Raw genomic sequence first — 21,802 nt, 5'->3', positions numbered from 1 at the left:
TGGAAGGCAAGGAAGATCTACCCACTTGGAAGGACTTTCTATGAAAAACTGAAGCGGGCTTCTATTTAGGTGTAAGAAACATGAAGAAAACCCGAAATTTTCCACGTGCTTTCTTCAGGCTCAAACCCTCAACCAATGAATCACTGTTCAGTGGTTTTTATCCATTCAGTCTGGTGGATAGAATTCATCAAGATCAAATTTTACAAAAAAGGATAATATTTATACTTCTCTTGCTCTTCCCTAGAGACTGTACCGCCAACTTCAATTACTTTATCTTCTTACAATAATATTTTCTTACTAACTTTACGATATACTTTTAATGCCAGAATTGTCATCACATCCATTCCGTGTAAACTTTTATGGGTTTTCTTCACNAGAAGTATTATTGTTATCGTGCATTAACATTAACATTCTTATTTTTATCATTTAATTTATTAATATTTAAAAATAACTCAAATAATTGTTAAAAAATATAATCTGTTTTTAGGATTTTTTTGCTATTAATAAACTGATAATGGATCATTTAGATATTAAATCCGAAGAATTTTGGATGAAATGCACAACTCGGCAATTCTATCAACTATTAGAATCTGAATATTCAGAATTAGGATTAGATTCCAGAATTAGTAGTGATTTTAAATTTGCCGTAAGTTTAGGAATTCAACATATCGAGGACGTGTGTAAAATATGTTCAAAAAAATGTAAAATAATGTATAGAAGTGATAGAAATTCATGTGTTTTGCGATGTCATAACTGTAGGTATAACAGTTCAGCCTTTGATGGCACGTTTAAAGGAAAATGTGGTAAAATTTCATGGGCAGCAATATTGTCATTTATATGGCACTATGTAGGATTGGAATGTACTTCAACAAATTCTGCTGTTGCTGCAGGAATTTCTAAGAAGGCGGCAGTTGATTGGTGTAATTATATACGTTTTGTAATGCTTGTTGCTTTGTATAATATGACTTCGTTCAAAATTGGAGGTCCCGACAAAACAGTGGAAATTGATGAAACAGTTATATGTAAAAGAAAATATGAAAAAGGCCATAAATTAAAAAGTACCAAATGGGTAGTTGGAGGTATTTGTAGAGAAGACAACAGTTGCTTTATTTGTCAAGTAAATGACCGTTCAGAAACAACTCTCAACTGGATAATATATAAATTTGTAAATTCGGGAAGTGTAGTTATCACTAATGAATGGAAAGGTTATAACAACATAGATAAATTGGAAGGAATAAATATTGAACACAGAACAGTCAATCATTCAGAAAATTTTGTGAACCTGACTACAGGAGTTCATACCCAAAATATTAAAAGATTATGGGGTTATTTAAAGAATGAGAAAAATTTGCCTAAACATTATACAGAGGATCTTTCAGATTCTTATATGTATTCGTTCATGTATAAAAAGTTCTTGAATTGGCCGTCAAAAAACNATTGAAAGTAATTGTTTAATCATAGATATAATTGAAAATAATTACAAAAATTACACGTCGTACATTGACTAGGAAGAAATTTAATAAACGAATCACTTAACATAAACATTTTATAGTAAATTAATCATATATTTAATATAAAAAAATGTGACTAATCATTTGATTAATCTAAATAATTACTCATAAATAAAATAGTTTGCAAATTAATATGGGTTACACGGAAGAAAATAGATAAAGTAAGAATAATACAGTATTAGGGTCTTGTACTGTACTTTACATTGAATTTAATTTGATCTGTCCATATGAAGCAACAGAATATTATGGACGATAAGATTATTTTTTAATTTTGTCAATGACGATATTTAGCTTACTATTTTTTATGAATGGTAATTTTTATGAATGGTTTGGATCAGGATCAAGAGGATCAGCATCAGGATCCTCTCCATCCAGTCGCTCCATTGTGAATCTGATTATGAAAAAACACCATTGTTTTGTCTATAGAGCGTTAAGAATTTAATAATAAAAAAAGTTAAAAATACTGTTGATAAAAATAAACAAAAATTATTATTTTGAGTATGGTAGGGGTTCCTATTGCCGACCGTTTCCAGTAGTCGATCATGTAAGTCAAAATCCGTGCATAATCAGTCCATCTGAACAGGTTTAGGCGAGCTATCTTCATAGGAAACATCATTAGATTCTTAATGACATGTGCGTATTTTCTACAAAATGCCTATTATTGAGCTCTCTTAATTCCATATATATCATCACATGGAAACGTGTATCCTGGATTTCTTCATTATTTGTATTAGCCACGATCAATTAAAAAAGGAAATAACAAAAGCAAGCAAAACAGAAGAATAAGGAAATAGGAAAATGGAAAGACTGATAAAAAAACCTGAAAGATTTTTCAGGAAATGTAGTGACTGAAGAGGTAAACGTAAAACTAAATACAAATTAAGTTAAAATCACTGAGAAACAAATGTGTGCAAGTTGTGCCGAGGGTTTAGATAGTAACACAGAAATGGATAAACTAAAGGATTTTGGCTGCGACTATTGTAGCAGATGGTACGATTTGAAATGTTCATCAACAGCAGGAACCTCTTATGATGTTGCTGCAAAAATGTGATGTTTGTGTATAATTCATACAAGTGTTCATGTGAATTATGTTGAATTTTCTAATTATCCAACTGAATTTATACAGAATAAAAACTGCGTGGTCGACAATTGGATCATCAGTGGTCAGACTTGGGAATTTCCTGATCAACTACTGGATGAACAGCAATGTGATACCATATAATATTTTTATTTTATCAATATTTACAACGATGGTACTTTCAAAATTGGCATTTGGCATCGAGTTTAAACGGAAGTGTAGTTTGTATTTCCTGTAAATGGTGTTTTACTTGATTCTTATCTCTTATTTAGAATATAGGTTATATTAATATGTTTATGGATCCGGGAAAGCAACTCTAGGAATTTTTTTATGGTAATTTGTTCCGGATTTGTCGATTCCCTTCCTTACTACCCGGCCAAAATATCATGAAATATTCCACACATGTACACAGTACGTTATCTCTCATAAAAAAGATTTAAATCAACCTTAAATTGATGAAGGATGACGCCCAGAAACATCGGATCTTGTTCTTAACCATAAAGCCATTCCCATTGTAGAATTGGTCTTATCTGCATTGGATATGATAAACCCTTTTAGTGTTTATAAGCTGAGTTATAAAGGATTCGAATCTAATTCAAACCATCTCATGAAATTCTGAACTAGAGGAATGGAATGAAGAAATGAAGAAATGGATCCGTTATATTCGCTCAATTGCTGCCAAAATACAGGTTATAATATTATGATACCTGGTTTAAGCCAATTAATCAATCAATTATATATATTTTTTCCCTACGAAAATAGGGAATTTAGATTAGGGGGAAAAATATAAAAAAATTTTACAGTAAATTGATATTTTTTCCCCGAAATCTAAACGTTAATTACAGAGCAAAATAATAGTAACGGAAAGTTTATTTGAAATTATTAATATAAAATTATGTATGAAAATAAAAGATACGGAAAAAAAATTGAAAATTATGCATAATAAATGAAATATTTCTAATGATAATATTATAGGAGTGGATTAAATAGAAGCGGAAGGATGAATTGTGAATTATCTCTTTGCTTCCTGCCAGCATATGTACTGCAACCTGGTAGATAAAATAGGTGGAGCTTTGCCGGGTATATCCGACCAAATAAAGGAACAGGTTGCAAAATAACGTTTCCTATAATTATTACACTAAAAATGCCCTTCCGACAATGTTTAAATAACATTATTATGATTTTATATTTCCATTTATTTCAAAAAAAAATGCAAAGGATAAACTTTTAACAAAACATTATTATTCTCATTATTTGTTTCTAGTTTAATCATGAATAATTTTAATATATAAAATTTGTTTCCAGTTACTAATCGTTATAAATAACAACAATTAAATTAATACAAATTATTTCGAAATTATAACTGTATAAACTAGTATGAAGAATAACGCAACAATACGGGCGATCTGCCAGTACTTCAGGGAGGATTTCTATGGGATAATGTCCCCTATTTTGGGATTATATACGTGAAGAAAATACAGAAAATTCCAAGCCTATAGGTCAGGCGCGAATATTAAAGATAAGAATGCAATTAAATGTAACTCAACAGTTTAAAAGTAGTAATTGGTTTCTAATAAAGTTATATACTACAGTAGAGCCTCGATTATCCGACCCCCCGATTAACCGTCACCTCGGTTAACCGACCGCGTTCTAGTCGGCAAATTCAAATGTCCGCTAGTGATGTGTGGTGCTACAATATTTGGCTATGTCTTGGCTACTTTAATATTATTTTTACGTGTTTTAGCTGGCAACACTGGATCGACTATGAAAGGGAGCCAGTATTTAAACGAGGCTTAATTTTCTAATTTTTAACGATACAATAGCGACGATCATTATTTTTTTAAAAAATTTGATAGGCTTAACATGGAGGAAAATTCAACGCGAAGTAGGTTAATAGCGATATACTAATATACTAATTACATGGGATATAATAATATACTATACTAATAATGGATTTTTTCATACTTTTCGGTTATCCGAATTTTCAATTATCCGACCAATCCCAGTCCCCAATTGAGTCGGATAATCGATGCTCTACCGTATTAAGTAAAGATGATGACGAGATCATAAACGGTTATATCCACGCATTAATGCAGTCCTGAACAGAACAAGTTTTTACTTTTTATGCGTGGAAAATTATTATTGAGGTATATAGACTAGGAAAAGTCGTGTTCACGTATACTCTAGTCATGTGTTCACATCTCGATTCGAAAAATTGCGGATGCTCTTATCTCCAACACGTGTAAAAAATGATTAAATCTATATTTGGTGTTAAGATATTTATCTGTATTTAAAAATTACTTATTAAAGTTTACCAGTTTTTAACATTTAATAGTCCGATATTAAGTTTAATGTCGATTGTATTAACTATAATTTGTGGTGTCCCTAAATATATAGCATATCGCATTCCTTTAAGCTATCGATTTATAACGTAAAACAGTATCCACAAACAAATCTTAATTGGGGCGATTTTTAATCCGTAGACTATAAAGAAATAAACGATATACAGTAGACCCCCCATAACACTGTTAATAATTCCGTGTTATATGAATTCCATGTTGTACGAGTCACTCAGATTTTACAAATACGTGAGCCGTTCACAGCCCGGCACACGTATTTGTAAAATCTAAGTGACTCGTACAACATGGAATTCATATAAAACGGAATTATCAACAGTGTTATAGGGAGGTCGACTTGTATAGTATTACAGTAATAAAATACTACTATAGTAACAAGAAATGCATTAACTTTTATTATTGTAGTAGTAGATTAGATTAGTTACGCTATTGTTTACTAAGACAATTTTCAAGAGTAACAGACTACAGTAACTACTATTACAATAACAAAAAAAAATTCTAGTAAATGTCATATACTGCAAATGTACAGTACAGGATGTGCGTAATTATAATTTCTCTACTCAGACCACGCTGTATTTGCATACCCATAAGCGGATTGCTACCAAAATTTGCATACAGACTACCCAAAGGGTGGGAAAAAGGATTTTACAAAAAAAAAATTAATTCAAAAAACTTCCGCTAGGAGATGCATTACAGGAAAATACACAAAACAATAGTAAAAATACAATAAAAATGCATTTATTCGTTCCACCCTTAATACAGAGGCATGCCCCTTACTGATATAAGGTACGTTGTTTAATGTGTGCCCTATTTTTAAGGTGTAAAAATTCGGAGGCAATGAACAGAAGATAAACAGCTGACTTTATTCGTAATGCTTTAAATAAAAAATTAAGATGCCACTTTAATGTTGGTCTTCGTTATCTATTGTGTTTTGTTTCGTACCCTTTGCGTAGTCTGTACGCAAATTTCGGTGACGATCCGCTTATTTGTTGCAGCTACAGGGGGGTCTGAATAATTAAAGTTTAATTATGGCCACCCTGCAGTTTCCACCACTGTATTTGTAAACCAATAATGATAGACAGATCAATTGCTTCATTACAGTAAATTTTTATTGTAATACTACTTTATCAATGCATACTTTAGTCAATTTAAAGTACTCGTTACTGTAATAGTAAGTTATATTATTCAATTACTGTAATATTTGTGTAACAACTTTGTAACAATTAATAGCATTAGTTAACGCAATAGAACAACAATAATGACAGTATAAATTACAAATTATTGTTGCTGGAGTGGCATAATTACTATAATTCTTTAATTAAATATGTATTTTTGGGGGTTTATTATATTTTTTATCAGTCAANCCTTAATTTTGAAGGTGATATAAAAATATTTCACGATTTGTAAAGATCACAGAGGGCGTTGTAGTATGTGTGAGTGTAAAGATGTTGTCGGCATACAACGTGATTCGTAAAGAAGTAAAGAAAGCATTCGACGTTCTTAAAGGAGTTTTTGCTGTTAATAAACCTAAAAATACGAGTTGTGATGACGTTTTACGTATAATAACTCTTCAACTTAGTGATGGTGAATATGTATTTTTAATAGTTTAATATAAAATTCCACTCGGTTAGATTTACCTTAGAGAGCCAAAATGGCGTCACTTCCTGTAACCTCGAATAAGATCACTCGGTGACAATTAACATAGAGGGAGTTGTGTTTGTATAATGGTGTAGTGTCTAATAAGAAGGACGTAATAAGTGAAGTATTATAGTTTATAAAGAGCTAAAATCTCCATATAAACACTGAAGAAGAAGTATTATTGTTATCGTGCATTAACATTAACATTCTTATTTTTATCATTTAATTTATTAATATTTAAAAATAACTCAAATAATTGTTAAAAAATATAATCTGTTTTTAGGATTTTTTTGCTATTAATAAACTGATAATGGATCATTTAGATATTAAATCCGAAGAATTTTGGATGAAATGCACAACTCGGCAATTCTATCAACTATTAGAATCTGAATATTCAGAATTAGGATTAGATTCCAGAATTAGTAGTGATTTTAAATTTGCCGTAAGTTTAGGAATTCAACATATCGAGGACGTGTGTAAAATATGTTCAAAAAAATGTAAAATAATGTATAGAAGTGATAGAAATTCATGTGTTTTGCGATGTCATAACTGTAGGTATAACAGTTCAGCCTTTGATGGCACGTTTAAAGGAAAATGTGGTAAAATTTCATGGGCAGCAATATTGTCATTTATATGGCACTATGTAGGATTGGAATGTACTTCAACAAATTCTGCTGTTGCTGCAGGAATTTCTAAGAAGGCGGCAGTTGATTGGTGTAATTATATACGTTTTGTAATGCTTGTTGCTTTGTATAATATGACTTCGTTCAAAATTGGAGGTCCCGACAAAACAGTGGAAATTGATGAAACAGTTATATGTAAAAGAAAATATGAAAAAGGCCATAAATTAAAAAGTACCAAATGGGTAGTTGGAGGTATTTGTAGAGAAGACAACAGTTGCTTTATTTGTCAAGTAAATGACCGTTCAGAAACAACTCTCAACTGGATAATATATAAATTTGTAAATTCGGGAAGTGTAGTTATCACTAATGAATGGAAAGGTTATAACAACATAGATAAATTGGAAGGAATAAATATTGAACACAGAACAGTCAATCATTCAGAAAATTTTGTGAACCTGACTACAGGAGTTCATACCCAAAATATTAAAAGATTATGGGGTTATTTAAAGAATGAGAAAAATTTGCCTAAACATTATACAGAGGATCTTTCAGATTCTTATATGTATTCGTTCATGTATAAAAAGTTCTTGAATTGGCCGTCAAAAAACCCTGGAGAAAGGTTTTATATTTTCATTAAGCACTTACGTAATATATATCCCGGTTCTGGAAAAATACCAATATGGAAAGAACCTGAGAGTGTACCTTCTCCTCCAGTATCTATAAATAAGGAGAAAGGAAAAAAAGAAAATGGAAATAAAGGCAAATTAACAGATAAAATGGATAAAAATAGGAATGATAAAAGAAAATCTACTTGTAAAAAGGAGTCTACATCGGAAAAAATCAAACGTCATATAAAAGAAACTAGTGATCAATAATGTAAGTAATTTTATTATTTTGTAATTTTATATAGTCTATTTAATAAATATTGAAATATTACCAATCTCATAATTGAAGAAAGTAAATCACGTAGCATTATTTTGATTAATTCTCATTACAGAATAGTATTCAAAATGGCAACAGGAAGCGCTGCCATTTTGGCTACCTAAGGTAAATCTAACCTGTTTTTCTTTTTTACTTTCATAAAATATATATTTATATTTTTTTACTCTGATAAAATTTGCATTTCAAAAGCTAATTTAATGAAATTATTTTTACACTTGTATTTCAAATTTTTTTAAAGGATTAATCTATGTTTCTTCTTCCTTAGTAAAAATATATAATTTTAAAATGTTATTTGTGAAATAGTTTTTGTACAATTTCAAATGACCAAAATACCACTTGTTATTAATGATAAAATGATTTCTAGTGGCCACTGACTGACATTTAATACAAGTTGAAACATGTATTTAGGACTTAAAAACTGGAAACATTTTAAGGCCATTTGATAACTCATAATATTCACCTTTACTGAAAAACAAATGTAAACTAATTGGAATTATTACATCAGATTTTACTTTGTTACTTAAAAGTATAAATAGAAAAAAAATCATTTGACATTTACATAAAATGAAATTTAGCTCTGTGGAATCAATTTTTAACAAGTAAAACGGCAAAACTGTATTTGGAACAAGACTATGTCTCGGAGACGGAATCACTTTGATGCTCAAGGCAGGTTTTGTTCTAATTCTCCTATCTTTTTTGATATCGCTGCTTTTGGGTGCGATTGTTCAAACTTTGCTGGCCATGACCACAGGATCATTCACGATGCATCTTCGATGAAATTAACCTATCTAATTTCAAAATTTCTCTCTGTTGCATGTCAGTCCGGGTTGAATTTTTGTCGATGCGCAACAAAAAGTTCCCGTTTTTGAAAAAAAATAACTGTGACTATTGTATCGTCCAAAATTGTTCTTTTTATTTTGCACAAACAATATACAGTTTAACCCAATTATAATGTCATCGAATGTAACGACAACCCTAATATAACCTCAAATTTTTATTGGTCCTACGATTTTACTATACTAGATAAATGTTAAAAAAAAACTCACTTGTAACTACATAAAACCGTTTTAACGTCATATTTGAAGCACTCCCAAATTTACAAAATTAGATTACAAATTTTATTTAACATAGAAGAAACTACGTGTTTGGACCTAAGGTCAGAATTCACTTCTTAGAATGACTGCAGGTGGTACTCTCCCCTACCTGACTTCGGTGGGGTGAGGTGGCTGTTTTGCCTGTTTGTAGAAGAGGGTTGCCATTTTGTATTTTATTTTGACTCGATTCTCGGTCCCCTGACTACCTATGAGTCTGGACTTTTTTATGCGCAAATGATTTGGGCACCTAATACTCCGTGCCAAATATCAACTCTCTACATGTACTCCTTCATACCTCTATGCTGATAAGAACAGGAGGCAGTACGATTTTATAAACAAGACATGGTCTTGTCAAAAAATATTCAAATATATCAACATTTATTATATGTTCTTTCAAGTTATAAAGGAATTTTTGAAGGAATTCATTGGATCTTGATAGGAAATCCTGGTTTTTGCATAACACAAATCTTTTATCTTTATCTGCTACTAACAGATTTAAATGATTGCTTGTAAGATATGATTTAACTATCCGAGCAGTTTGTGTATTTGATTTGCTGGATTTCGAACTTCGTTTTTATGCTATGTTGGTTATTGCAGAAAGCTCCAATTTAGGTTGCAGTATCACGAGGTCCGAAACATATACCTACTCCAATGTTTGATTATGCACAACTCATTCCTCCCGCCATTGCTGATATAAAGTTATAAAGGAAACTATCTTAATGTAATTTAAAGAAATAACTCAAGTAATTTTATGAAAAATTATTGCCAGAATAAAACATCCAACTAAAATACATAAGTCTTGCATAAGATTTATATTATTAATAAAACACAAAACCTTTGCAGACATTTAGGAATATAATTATATATTTATTAATAAATAAATAAAAACATACAAAATTTGCAAAGATAAATGTAAATTTATCTATTCAAATTTTAAGTTAGATAAGTGTATACTTCCCCCCAGTTATAAATGTGGATTTATTTATTTATTGTAAATATTATAGCAATATGGAATAATTTTCAATAGAATGATAACAAAATCACTCAAAAAGTACAATGCTAATAAATTTTAAGGAGATAAAGTTTGTTACTTGATAAAAGTTTTATCTGTTGACTCCTTAAAAATTTATTACTGTTGTATCTTATGGATACTATAAATATGGATATCACTTTTGGATAGCTGTTATTATGTTCAATGTATGTCTTGTCTCTTTAATCCGACATTAAGTTCGGTAGACTATCATTACAGCTTTCAGGTTAGACACTTCTTTTGTTGTTTCCACATATGCATTTCGGACTTATGTTAAGTCTCTCTTCAGTGCAATACTATGGTTCTGTCTCCTAAAACCACGGTGTACAACGAGTAACATGTAAATATGGAATTGATTATCAATAGAAAACTAATCTATTGAAAATTTTAGATTATATTGAAAAATATTTTAAACTGTTATCTTGCATATTTTTACTTACAGATTTTGGCTTTCCTCTTCATGATTTTGGATTTAAACTTCATCATGGTGGAATTTTGGAATATCCAGCAAGTGGTGTTTTAGGTAAAATTATAATATCAAATTAAAATTCTTATTAATGCCAATAAAATTATTACTTTGTTTAACTTTGTATAAAAATAATTCTTATTTTGAAATATCTTTATTTGAATGTAATTTGATAAATACGATTAAGAACAATCAAGCTTTTTTCCAGCCTGAAAAATCTGTTTGTGTTACAGCATACAAATGCCAACATACATGAAATCTTTCATATCCTGTACAATTATTATACTAATGTTTCATATTTTTCAAATATAAGGGAACATTTAAATTACAACTTGTATTTATAAGTTTATGATGTTTTTAAAATTAAAATTATAGAAAAACTGTCATTTTCTGTTAATTTTTAACAAGATTAACACTAAAAGACAATTTTTTAAAATTTTAGTTGTAAAATTTGGCATGCAATGCTGTTTTTATGTATTTATGATGTAATATGCATTTCTTATATATGAAAATATTAAGAATGTTGTTATGAGACTTTCATTAACATAATTAAAGTTTTTAATTAATTTATTTAGTATATGAAATAAATAGTTATAGACTAATTTTTATCTTAAATTTATATTTTATTTAATTTTACTTTTCCAGCTCTGTTATATATAACAGAGGAAATGTATAGCAATTGGTCAAAAAAACGACTCCTTCAAGATTTTTACATTTTTGGACTCGGGACCTTGAAGTGTTGAGAAATGCAAAAAAAATTTGGGTTTTTTCTGAATGTATGGATGTTGTATTTGTGGCATGATTTTGTTCACTCTGTCTGAAGCTTAATAACTTCTGTGCTTTTTATCAAAAATTTCTGAAATTTTACAGGGAGGTTTGTGTATTAGGGGGATGGATACTGTTAAATTTTGGTGTTTAAAGGTTGAGATAAAGCGGTTGTATCTCGAGCAGGGTCGGACTTAATGATGATTTTACTTCTTATTAGCATTTACAATTTTTTATAAAATCCACCCCTACCCTAAAAGTTTTTTTGCCATTTATAATAGTTAAAAATATAAAAAGTTTTTTAATAAAATATCATAACAAGAGCCGAAAATTTAGGCTTTTGACGAATTTCTCAGCTATATTTGCCTGGAATGAGCATCTTTCAATTAGTACTAATTTAAAAATCCGGTCTCAATATCATTAAGTTTTTTTGGTGAAAATCAGCTATTTTCACCCAAACTGGCGAATTTGGCGATAGGTGGCGAAATTATTAGTTTCTGTAGCAATTGTTCGTAGCAAGTTTCGTGGAACCTCTCCCACCCTGTACTTAATCACCAAAAGTTTGTGAACTTTGGTCAGGTGTCAGAGGGGTGACTTAACTTACGACCTTTATGTAAACACTTGTCTATCTGGTACCCACTTTCTCTGCTGCCCTCAAACAGATTAGATGTAGAAATAAACTCTCCCTTTTTGTTAACGTTAATTTTGGTTGTGTGAATCATTTTATAGTCTCCCAACAGTTTCCCATGTGCTTCGTGCAAAAATGTCTAGAAAACAGTTAATTGAGTTTAAAATTGATTCCGTAATTAAGGAATTAGGTGACAATATATTTCGCCGTACCAAAAAAACAATTCTCTATATTAAGTGCTCTACATACGTCAACTATGAACGTGATACAATTAAGAAACGACTTTCGGAACATCTCAACAGTGCAAAACGCAAGAAACATAACACGCTACAGTCGCAAACATTGTTGTTTGAAAATGGAAATGATTTTGATAAAGAAATGGTTGAAGCATTCACCAGTGCAGATATTCTGCTTGAAAAATTAAATAACGAAAAACTGAGATTGTTTCTCGAGAAATATATGAAGAAGCTGATCAAAAGTGTTCCAGGTACTTTTTTATTGTAATTAGTTTTTTTAATGAAACGTTTATTTTATTGAAATTGATGCTGCTGTTTGCGATTGTGCTCATAATTTAGCTGAAATATGATTTTATTCGAAGTCTCATTGAGTTATTTATTTTTTTAGCACTGTGGGCACATCAAAAATTATCTTCAACTCAGTAACAGAAGAAATTAAGGACAAAATTAATGGACATGATGTCTATTTCATTGTTGACGAAACTAGTGACAAAGTGCAATGTAAAGTGGTCAACATGCTTGTAGGAAAATTGAATGGTGAGAAAGCAAAATCAATGTTAATTGATGTGACATTTCACTCAATAGTTGACAACATTATAATACAAGAATGTATACTCAATGTGTCTAGAAAATTGTGGCCAAATGATTTAAAATATTCAAAACTGAAGTTAATAGTGACAGATCGAGCAAAATACATGATGAAGGCAGTAAGTGAGATTAAGAAAAATTCATTGATTTTTTCAAATGTACATCACGTCACGTGTCTCGCTCACGCCTTACATAACGTTGCATTTAGGATTCAGAATGAGTACAAATTAACAAATTCGCTTATATTAGAAATGAATAAGTTTTTTGTGAAGTCAAGAGAAAGAGAAAATGATTTTAAGAATGCAACTGGAGTTAGTAATCTTCCTCCAGAACCAATTATCACTCGCTGGGGATTTCAGTTAAATGCTGCAAAATACTATGTCGATAATTTTGATACTGTTGAGCGCTTCACTTTGAACTATAAACAAAAATCTCATTCAAATGCTAGAAACGTTTTGGTGAAACTATTGCAAGAGAAAAAAGTTAATCTCAATAAAGAATTATTTGATCTCTGTAATCTTGTCAAGCTATCAAATATTATATCATCACTGGAAGAACAAGGACTCGGTGTAGCTGAACAAGCCAAATTACTTGAAAATGCAAAAGAAATTGTTTCTGGCTATCCTATATTTTCTCAAAAATTGGAAAAAGTTTTGTCAAGTAATACTGATCTTATCAAATTTATGTCTTTTGATATGAATTTAAGTGATAAACTTAATAGTGAATACGCTCCTTTAGTTGCATTCGACGTCGAACATTCATTCTCATTGTATTCATCGATATTGAGCGATCGACGTCATAGTTTAAGCGAGGATCATTTGAAATATCTAAGTGTAATTCGTTTTAACTCATTTTTGAAATAAATAACTGGCTATTTTTTTGGGTGAATTTAAGACAAAAAATTGGCGGTTTTCACCGCGATTTTAGGCCCAAAATCTGGCAAAAACTTTCAGCTCTAATCATAACAGATGGTACCACACAAGCAGATTTAAACATTGTCAGGAAAGTTTAGCAACTCATTGCTGGATTTTTTTTTTGTATAAATGAAGAGGAAAATCAAAATGACTACTAACATCAATTCATAAAAATAGTTTCCAATTAAATGTTAAATATGAGAGAGCATAAGACTAGACTAATTTTTAATTTTTGCAATTTGATTTATAATTATGATTCAAAGTATATTCTTCAAAATAATTAGAAGCTATGTAGTATGAGATTTTACTTATTAGCAAAATCAACATTTTCAGTCTAGTTTTAATATTTAGGATCTATGTGTAGTAGTGTTAGTTATTCTAAAAAATAATTCTTAATGAACACCAACATTTTTAGAAGGAAACTCTAAAAGAATTCTAAATAACTTTTCTATACCAGGAGTGATACTGTTATCTTTGTTCAATGTCAAATACCTTGCAAGAGTTATCAGTGCTCTAAGGCACAAAGTTTAATAAATTACAGTGGTACCTCGGTATACGTCTGCTTTAGAATATGTCCAATTCAGAATACGTCCTGTTTGGATGAAACAAATTTTGCTCGGTATACAACTTAATTCAATTATATGTGCCATCCATGAACAAGTAGCACTATCGGTGTACTAGGCCAGGCCAGACTAGACGTTCGCGGTGCCACGGTTTATAACTTTGTTAAATTTCTTATGATTTTAATTTGTAAATAAAATTTTATTATTTTTATTAATCATGAATTGCAAAAAGGCAAATGAAAAGCAACAGAAAACTAAAAAAAATTACTAGAATCACAATGGAACTGAAAAAAGAGATTGTTGAGAAATATGAAGGTGGCACGCGTGTTCGAGATTTAACGANATTTAGTATATGTCTCTTCAATCCGAATGGTTAACAAACGGTAGACTTTCTTTCAGCTCTGAGGTTAAGTATTCCTTTATTGTAAATTACATATGCATTTCAGGCTTGTATGAGCCCCTCTTCAGTGTAATTCTACACAAAATTTAAAAAACAAAAAATCAATTTACAAAAAATTTTTTTCCCGTGTAAAGATTAACCAACATTAAATTCTTTTCCATACCTCAGATGGTTGAGTAACACTTTTTAAAAATCTTTTATAAAAATTGTATGACATCGACTATGACATTATTACCAACGAAACACATGAATAACAATCGTATATGAGTATAATTTCCAAACCTTAAAAACAGTAAATATCTATTATTATCGTACATATTATTACCCATTATATTAATACGTATTATATTATTACATTTTACATTTTTTTACAATTTACATTTTTTTAATTATACAATTACATTTACAAATACAATTTAAAAATCACAATGTTTTAGTTATTTCTATTTACAATTAAATGATTTTGTTAATTTTAAAACCAAAAAAAGGAAGAAGTATAAAAATATACATACGGGCTTATTTTTTATTACATTCATTCATGGTCTTACAATTTTTTACTTCATATGACTCATTTGTTACAGTTTAAGTCACGCCCCTTATTACAGTTTAAGTCACGCCCTCTATTACATTATACCATTGTTCATCAATCTGCATACCATTCGATAAATTTACTAGATTATTATTACTATTTTTTATTATTTCAATATGTTCTTTAAATTTGCATTTATATATTTCCTTTTCATAATGTAATATTTTTATGTTATTCCTGTCAATCTTACAATTATTAATATTTATGTGATCGAACCAAGGATTGTTTGTTAACCATTCGGATTGAAGAGACATACTAAATCTAAGTATTTATCAGCTATTATACCAGATTTTGTTATGAATACATGTACGGTTTGTATAAAGAGTCCGCGATGTACTGTAAACATCGCGGACTCTTTATTTGTGAATGTGGTTTGCTCTAAGACGTTATAAAATAACTGTATTTGTTATTTAACCTTACAAAATCGTATTATTAAATTATTTTGTGATAGAAAAAAATAAACTAATTTATGCTAAATTTACCGATAACGAGTGGTGCTGACAACAATGCCAAACAGTAGATATTGGAACTACCATGGAAAATGCCAATATTGAGCTCTTAAAGACTGCTAGATAAGATGACAACACAGTCACAGATGTTTTCATATTTCGTTCTCTACGATTTATGATGATTATATTAACATTTACTTTAAATGTATGTATATTTTAATATGATTTTATGTGCTTTTAACACTTTTCTAGTGATATTACGATTTCAATATTTGTGGCGGACAGACGTAAAGTCAAATAAAATGACTTAAACTTGATTTTTATTTTTCCATATATTTTTTTGACAAACAACTTATAATCGAGAACGACGTAACGTGAGGTATACCTGTATATAACTTTGTTATTCATACATCAAAGGGTTTCTACTAATGCCTCTCTGATACCAGCAGAGCTCCTTCCTTTGCCACTATGTATTGTAGAAAAGGTTCTAAACTACCACATCAGAACTACAAACATCAAGGCTCAACAACAGTACTCATATGCTATCACTTCCAATTACCCTATCTCTGATCATCACCCCATAAACAAGGTTATCCCAGGGTACATTTGGTGTCATCTGCTTCTTGCAAGGATAACCATGCAGACATTAATATCTACACAGATGGGTCCAAAAGACCCCTTTGTGTCAGCTCAAATATCTGTATCTTCCTCCAAACTGACATATTTTGGGCAAAATATACAGATACGTCCCACATACCTCCATCTATCAAACTGAAGATGATGCTGTCTATCAAGCTGTTCAGTGGGCTACTTCACTACCAAACAAAACTCTGTCTATCAACATTTACAGTGATTCTCAGTTTGTCCTAAAAGCTTTATTAAATCCCAATTGCAATAGCAATAAAATCACATATATCCAGCACCATATTAAAAATCTTGTAAATAAGATAACTTTTATATTTGATTTTGGCCATACTGGCATACTAGAAAATGAAAAAGCCGATTTTGGGGCTAAGTCAGCTGCAAAGGACACTGACTTGGACTACGTAGCATCCCTCTGTCATGTAGCAGCCTTAAAAATTATATTCATGACAACACTATGAAAAAGGTAGAATCAACAATGGTTTAGCAGTAAAACTGTTAGAATAACAATACTTTATTTTCCTAACGTTGAATTCAGGTTCTCATCACCACTTAGAGATTTAACGTTTGCTACTGCTCAACTACTTACTGAGCATGATAATTTTAGAAGCTACCTGGCGAGGTATAACCGGGCAGAAACTGCCTCTTGCTTTGCTCTACAGAAAACCTAGATACCGTCGACCGTATGATTTATCATTGTCCAATTTACAATCAAGATAGACTTATTCTGAAATTAGAAATTTTATGCTTGGTTTCATGTGGCCATGTCCACTTGATACGCTTGTTCAGAAGTCACTGTTTGGTGCTTTTTACAATTATGTTCAAAAAATATAAAAGAAAAGACTATTTATAATTTCTAGTTTTACATTTTAGTTTTCACTAAAAGCCAAATACTAATTTTATGTTTATTTTGTATCGTGTATTTTGGTTTATGTATTCTTAGTATTATACACCTGTAGGTGCACTTATTCTAATAAAAAGAGGGGGGAGAGAAACTACCACATTGCCTTTCTCCCATGATAAAAAATGTGTAGAGCGTGAGTCTGCTAGCGTTTTATTCTATTACGTCACATGAGATCGCCTTAGTACAACGAGCATTCTTAATAGAAACTGCCAAATTCAAAACTCCACCACTCAATAAGATCAAAAAAATAAAAATAAGAATATTATGTAAGACGAGATCTATTACCCCCTACCCCTGAGTAAGAAATCGTAAGAAATCCTTGACCCCCCCACTCACCCCAAAATACCTTGTAAAGTAGTAACCTTTTAGCACAGCGGGGACAAAGGGGGTACGGCTTTGTTAATTGTACCCACCTGCAGTGAGACGGTAGTACAATTGCCATNTTAATTGATGTGACATTTCACTCAATAGTTGACAACATTATAATACAAGAATGTATACTCAATGTGTCTAGAAAATTGTGGCCAAATGATTTAAAATATTCAAAACTGAAGTTAATAGTGACAGATCGAGCAAAATACATGATGAAGGCAGTAAGTGAGATTAAGAAAAATTCATTGATTTTTTCAAATGTACATCACGTCACGTGTCTCGCTCACGCCTTACATAACGTTGCATTTAGGATTCAGAATGAGTACAAATTAACAAATTCGCTTATATTAGAAATGAATAAGTTTTTTGTGAAGTCAAGAGAAAGAGAAAATGATTTTAAGAATGCAACTGGAGTTAGTAATCTTCCTCCAGAACCAATTATCACTCGCTGGGGATTTCAGTTAAATGCTGCAAAATACTATGTCGATAATTTTGATACTGTTGAGCGCTTCACTTTGAACTATAAACAAAAATCTCATTCAAATGCTAGAAACGTTTTGGTGAAACTATTGCAAGAGAAAAAAGTTAATCTCAATAAAGAATTATTTGATCTCTGTAATCTTGTCAAGCTATCAAATATTATATCATCACTGGAAGAACAAGGACTCGGTGTAGCTGAACAAGCCAAATTACTTGAAAATGCAAAAGAAATTGTTTCTGGCTATCCTATATTTTCTCAAAAATTGGAAAAAGTTTTGTCAAGTAATACTGATCTTATCAAATTTATGTCTTTTGATATGAATTTAAGTGATAAACTTAATAGTGAATACGCTCCTTTAGTTGCATTCGACGTCGAACATTCATTCTCATTGTATTCATCGATATTGAGCGATCGACGTCATAGTTTAAGCGAGGATCATTTGAAATATCTAAGTGTAATTCGTTTTAACTCATTTTTGAAATAAATAACTGGCTATTTTTTTGGGTGAATTTAAGACAAAAAATTGGCGGTTTTCACCGCGATTTTAGGCCCAAAATCTGGCAAAAACTTTCAGCTCTAATCATAACAGATGGTACCACACAAGCAGATTTAAACATTGTCAGGAAAGTTTAGCAACTCATTGCTGGATTTTTTTTTTGTATAAATGAAGAGGAAAATCAAAATGACTACTAACATCAATTCATAAAAATAGTTTCCAATTAAATGTTAAATATGAGAGAGCATAAGACTAGACTAATTTTTAATTTTTGCAATTTGATTTATAATTATGATTCAAAGTATATTCTTCAAAATAATTAGAAGCTATGTAGTATGAGATTTTACTTATTAGCAAAATCAACATTTTCAGTCTAGTTTTAATATTTAGGATCTATGTGTAGTAGTGTTAGTTATTCTAAAAAATAATTCTTAATGAACACCAACATTTTTAGAAGGAAACTCTAAAAGAATTCTAAATAACTTTTCTATACCAGGAGTGATACTGTTATCTTTGTTCAATGTCAAATACCTTGCAAGAGTTATCAGTGCTCTAAGGCACAAAGTTTAATAAATTACAGTGGTACCTCGGTATACGTCTGCTTTAGAATATGTCCAATTCAGAATACGTCCTGTTTGGATGAAACAAATTTTGCTCGGTATACAACTTAATTCAATTATATGTGCCATCCATGAACAAGTAGCACTATCGGTGTACTAGGCCAGGCCAGACTAGACGTTCGCGGTGCCACGGTTTATAACTTTGTTAAATTTCTTATGATTTTAATTTGTAAATAAAATTTTATTATTTTTATTACAGTAATACCTCAACTTACGCTACCCCAACTTACGCGAACCCGGAGTTACGTGATTTTCAAATCTTGTCGATTCGTCTTTTGTTTGAGCGCCATACAACTTCTGATTACTCACTCCCCCCACACTATTGTTCAGCTTACATGTTCAGACGTGTAGCGCGGAATCGACACATAGCTACAATTTGTGTTATTTATTTCTGTGTTTGTTATATCTATGGAGACTTGAGAGACTCTATATGGTGATTTCTTGTAACCGTGAACGAATCAAAAGACGAGATAAGATTAACGAAAACATTTATTAGCTTACATACATCTGACTTGGATTTTACACAATTTGTGAAATTATACCCCAAGTTACGCGAATTTGACTTACGCGGTTATCGCGTGGTCCCACCAATTGCGTTAAGTTCGGGGTATTACTGTGATCATGAATTGCAAAAAGGCAAATAAAAAGCAACAGAAAACTAAAAACATGGCTAGAATCACAATGGAACTGAAAAAAGAGATTATTGAGAAATATGAAGGTGGCCTGCATGTTCGAGATTTAACTGTTGCATACCGTATTCCGAGAACAATGATATCGACAATCGTGAAAAATAAAGACATTATTAAATCTGCTAACATTGCGAAAGGGGTTAAATCAATTTCTAAACAGAGATCGAAGACATTAGATCATGTGAGAAATTGCTCTTGCTTTGGATAACAAAAACAGTGTGCTGGTGACTGCGTATCAGAAGCAATTATTTGCGAGAAAGCTAAAAAGATACATGCTGATCTCAAGAAAAATCAAACAGGGACTAGCCAGGAAAGTGAGATGTTTAAAGCCAGCCATTTTTTTTTTAAATGAGAACGGATTAATCATTTTTACATTACTTCTTATGGGAAAGGTTGGTTTAGTATAAGTCCTATTCGGTATAAGTCCAAACATCAGGAACCGATTAAGGTTGTATACCGAGGGTCCACTGTATTTATAGTAAATGTAATAAAGTTTTCTTTCATTATTTATCTGATCAGTAATTTAATTACAAAACAAAACTATAAACTACTTATAGTAGTAATTAAGTCAATATTACAATATCCCCATTATTAAAAAATTTTTATTAACTAATATATAATTAGTCCAATGGTAAATACAAGATTAATTACAAATAATTTAATAGAAATAATAATTTAATAACATATTTTTAGCTTGTAATATTTTAGTAGGCCTATACAATTTTCTCAAGTGAATGTTGGTAATGAAAGTCATACAACTGTTGTTTGGTTGATAAAAATTCAGAAAATAATTTAGTACAGGTATACCTCACCTTATGTTGGTAATTGGTTTCAGAAGAGGCAACTTAAGTCGAATTTACTTGGCTCTACAAATTCACTTGTCACTAGGCTAAACCACAAATAACCATTCCCAGTTCTGTATTTTATTTATAAATACATTTTGAATAATATATTATTAATAAGAATCTATTTTAAGCTTACAAACAAATAAATTTTAGTTTTTAATATAGTACAGGAAAAAAGTAATCAAAATTTATGAATACATAGATTTAGTATATGTCTCTTCAATCCGAATGGTTAACAAACGGTAGACTTTCAGCTCTGAGGTTAAGTATTCCTTTATTGTAAATTACATATGCATTTCAGGCTTGTATGAGCCCCTCTTCAGCATAAATTCTACACAAAATTTAAAAACAAAAAATCAATTTACAAAATTTTTTTCCAGTGTAAAGATTAACCAACATTAAATTCTTTTTCATACCTCAGATGGTTGAGTAACACTTTTTAAAAATTGTATGACATCAACAATGACATTATTACCAACGAAACACATGAATAACAATCGTATATGAGTATAATTCCCAAACCTGTTCTTTTTATCCATTTTGTCATTAAATTTTCTTCACAAAATCTGGTATAATAGCTGATAAATACTTAGAAAAGAACAGGTTTGGGAATTATACTCATATACGATTGTTATTCATGTGTTTCGTTGGTAATAATGTCATTGTTGATGTCATACAATTTTTAAAAAGTGTTACTCAACCATTTGAGAATTTACACTGAAGAGGGGCTCATACAAGCCTGAAATGCATATGTAATTTACAATAAAGGAATACTTAACCTCAGAGCTGAAAGAAAGTCTACCGTTTGTTAACCATTCGGATTGAAGAGACATATACTAAATCTAAGTATTTATCAGCTATTATACCAGATTTTGTGAAGAA

General features: G+C 30.5%; 2 protein-coding genes across 3 annotated transcripts in view; both read left to right on the top strand.

Moving 5' to 3' along the window:
- Positions 1-425: 425 nt before the first annotated feature.
- Positions 426-1,441, top strand: LOC111620550. Its single transcript, XM_023362482.1, has one exon. The coding sequence runs from the start codon at positions 515-517 to the stop codon at positions 1,439-1,441; it is 927 nt and encodes a 308-aa protein (XP_023218250.1). The 5' UTR covers positions 426-514.
- A 4,949-nt stretch (positions 1,442-6,390) lies between these two features.
- The window catches only part of LOC111620557, a 29,277-nt gene continuing 13,865 nt past the window's right edge, over positions 6,391-21,802 (top strand). The window contains exons 1-4 of one of the 2 annotated variants that reach the window (XM_023362488.1): positions 6,391-6,530; positions 6,868-8,083; positions 8,205-8,254; positions 10,716-10,796. In XM_023362488.1, coding sequence (XP_023218256.1) covers positions 6,528-6,530; positions 6,868-8,082 — 1,218 coding nt within the window. In that variant the 5' untranslated portion in view covers positions 6,391-6,527 and the 3' untranslated portion in view covers position 8,083; positions 8,205-8,254; positions 10,716-10,796. Of the gene's footprint in view, positions 6,531-6,867; positions 8,255-10,715; positions 10,797-21,802 lie in introns of both variants that reach the window. The other variant, XM_023362489.1, reaches the window with a different exon arrangement.

The sequence above is a fragment of the Centruroides sculpturatus genome, unplaced genomic scaffold (assembly GCF_000671375.1).
Source record: "Centruroides sculpturatus isolate CEXI.00-Female unplaced genomic scaffold, Cexi_2.0 scaffold76, whole genome shotgun sequence".
NCBI lineage: Eukaryota > Metazoa > Arthropoda > Arachnida > Scorpiones > Buthidae > Centruroides > Centruroides sculpturatus.
This window is presented reverse-complemented; position numbering and strand designations above follow the sequence as displayed.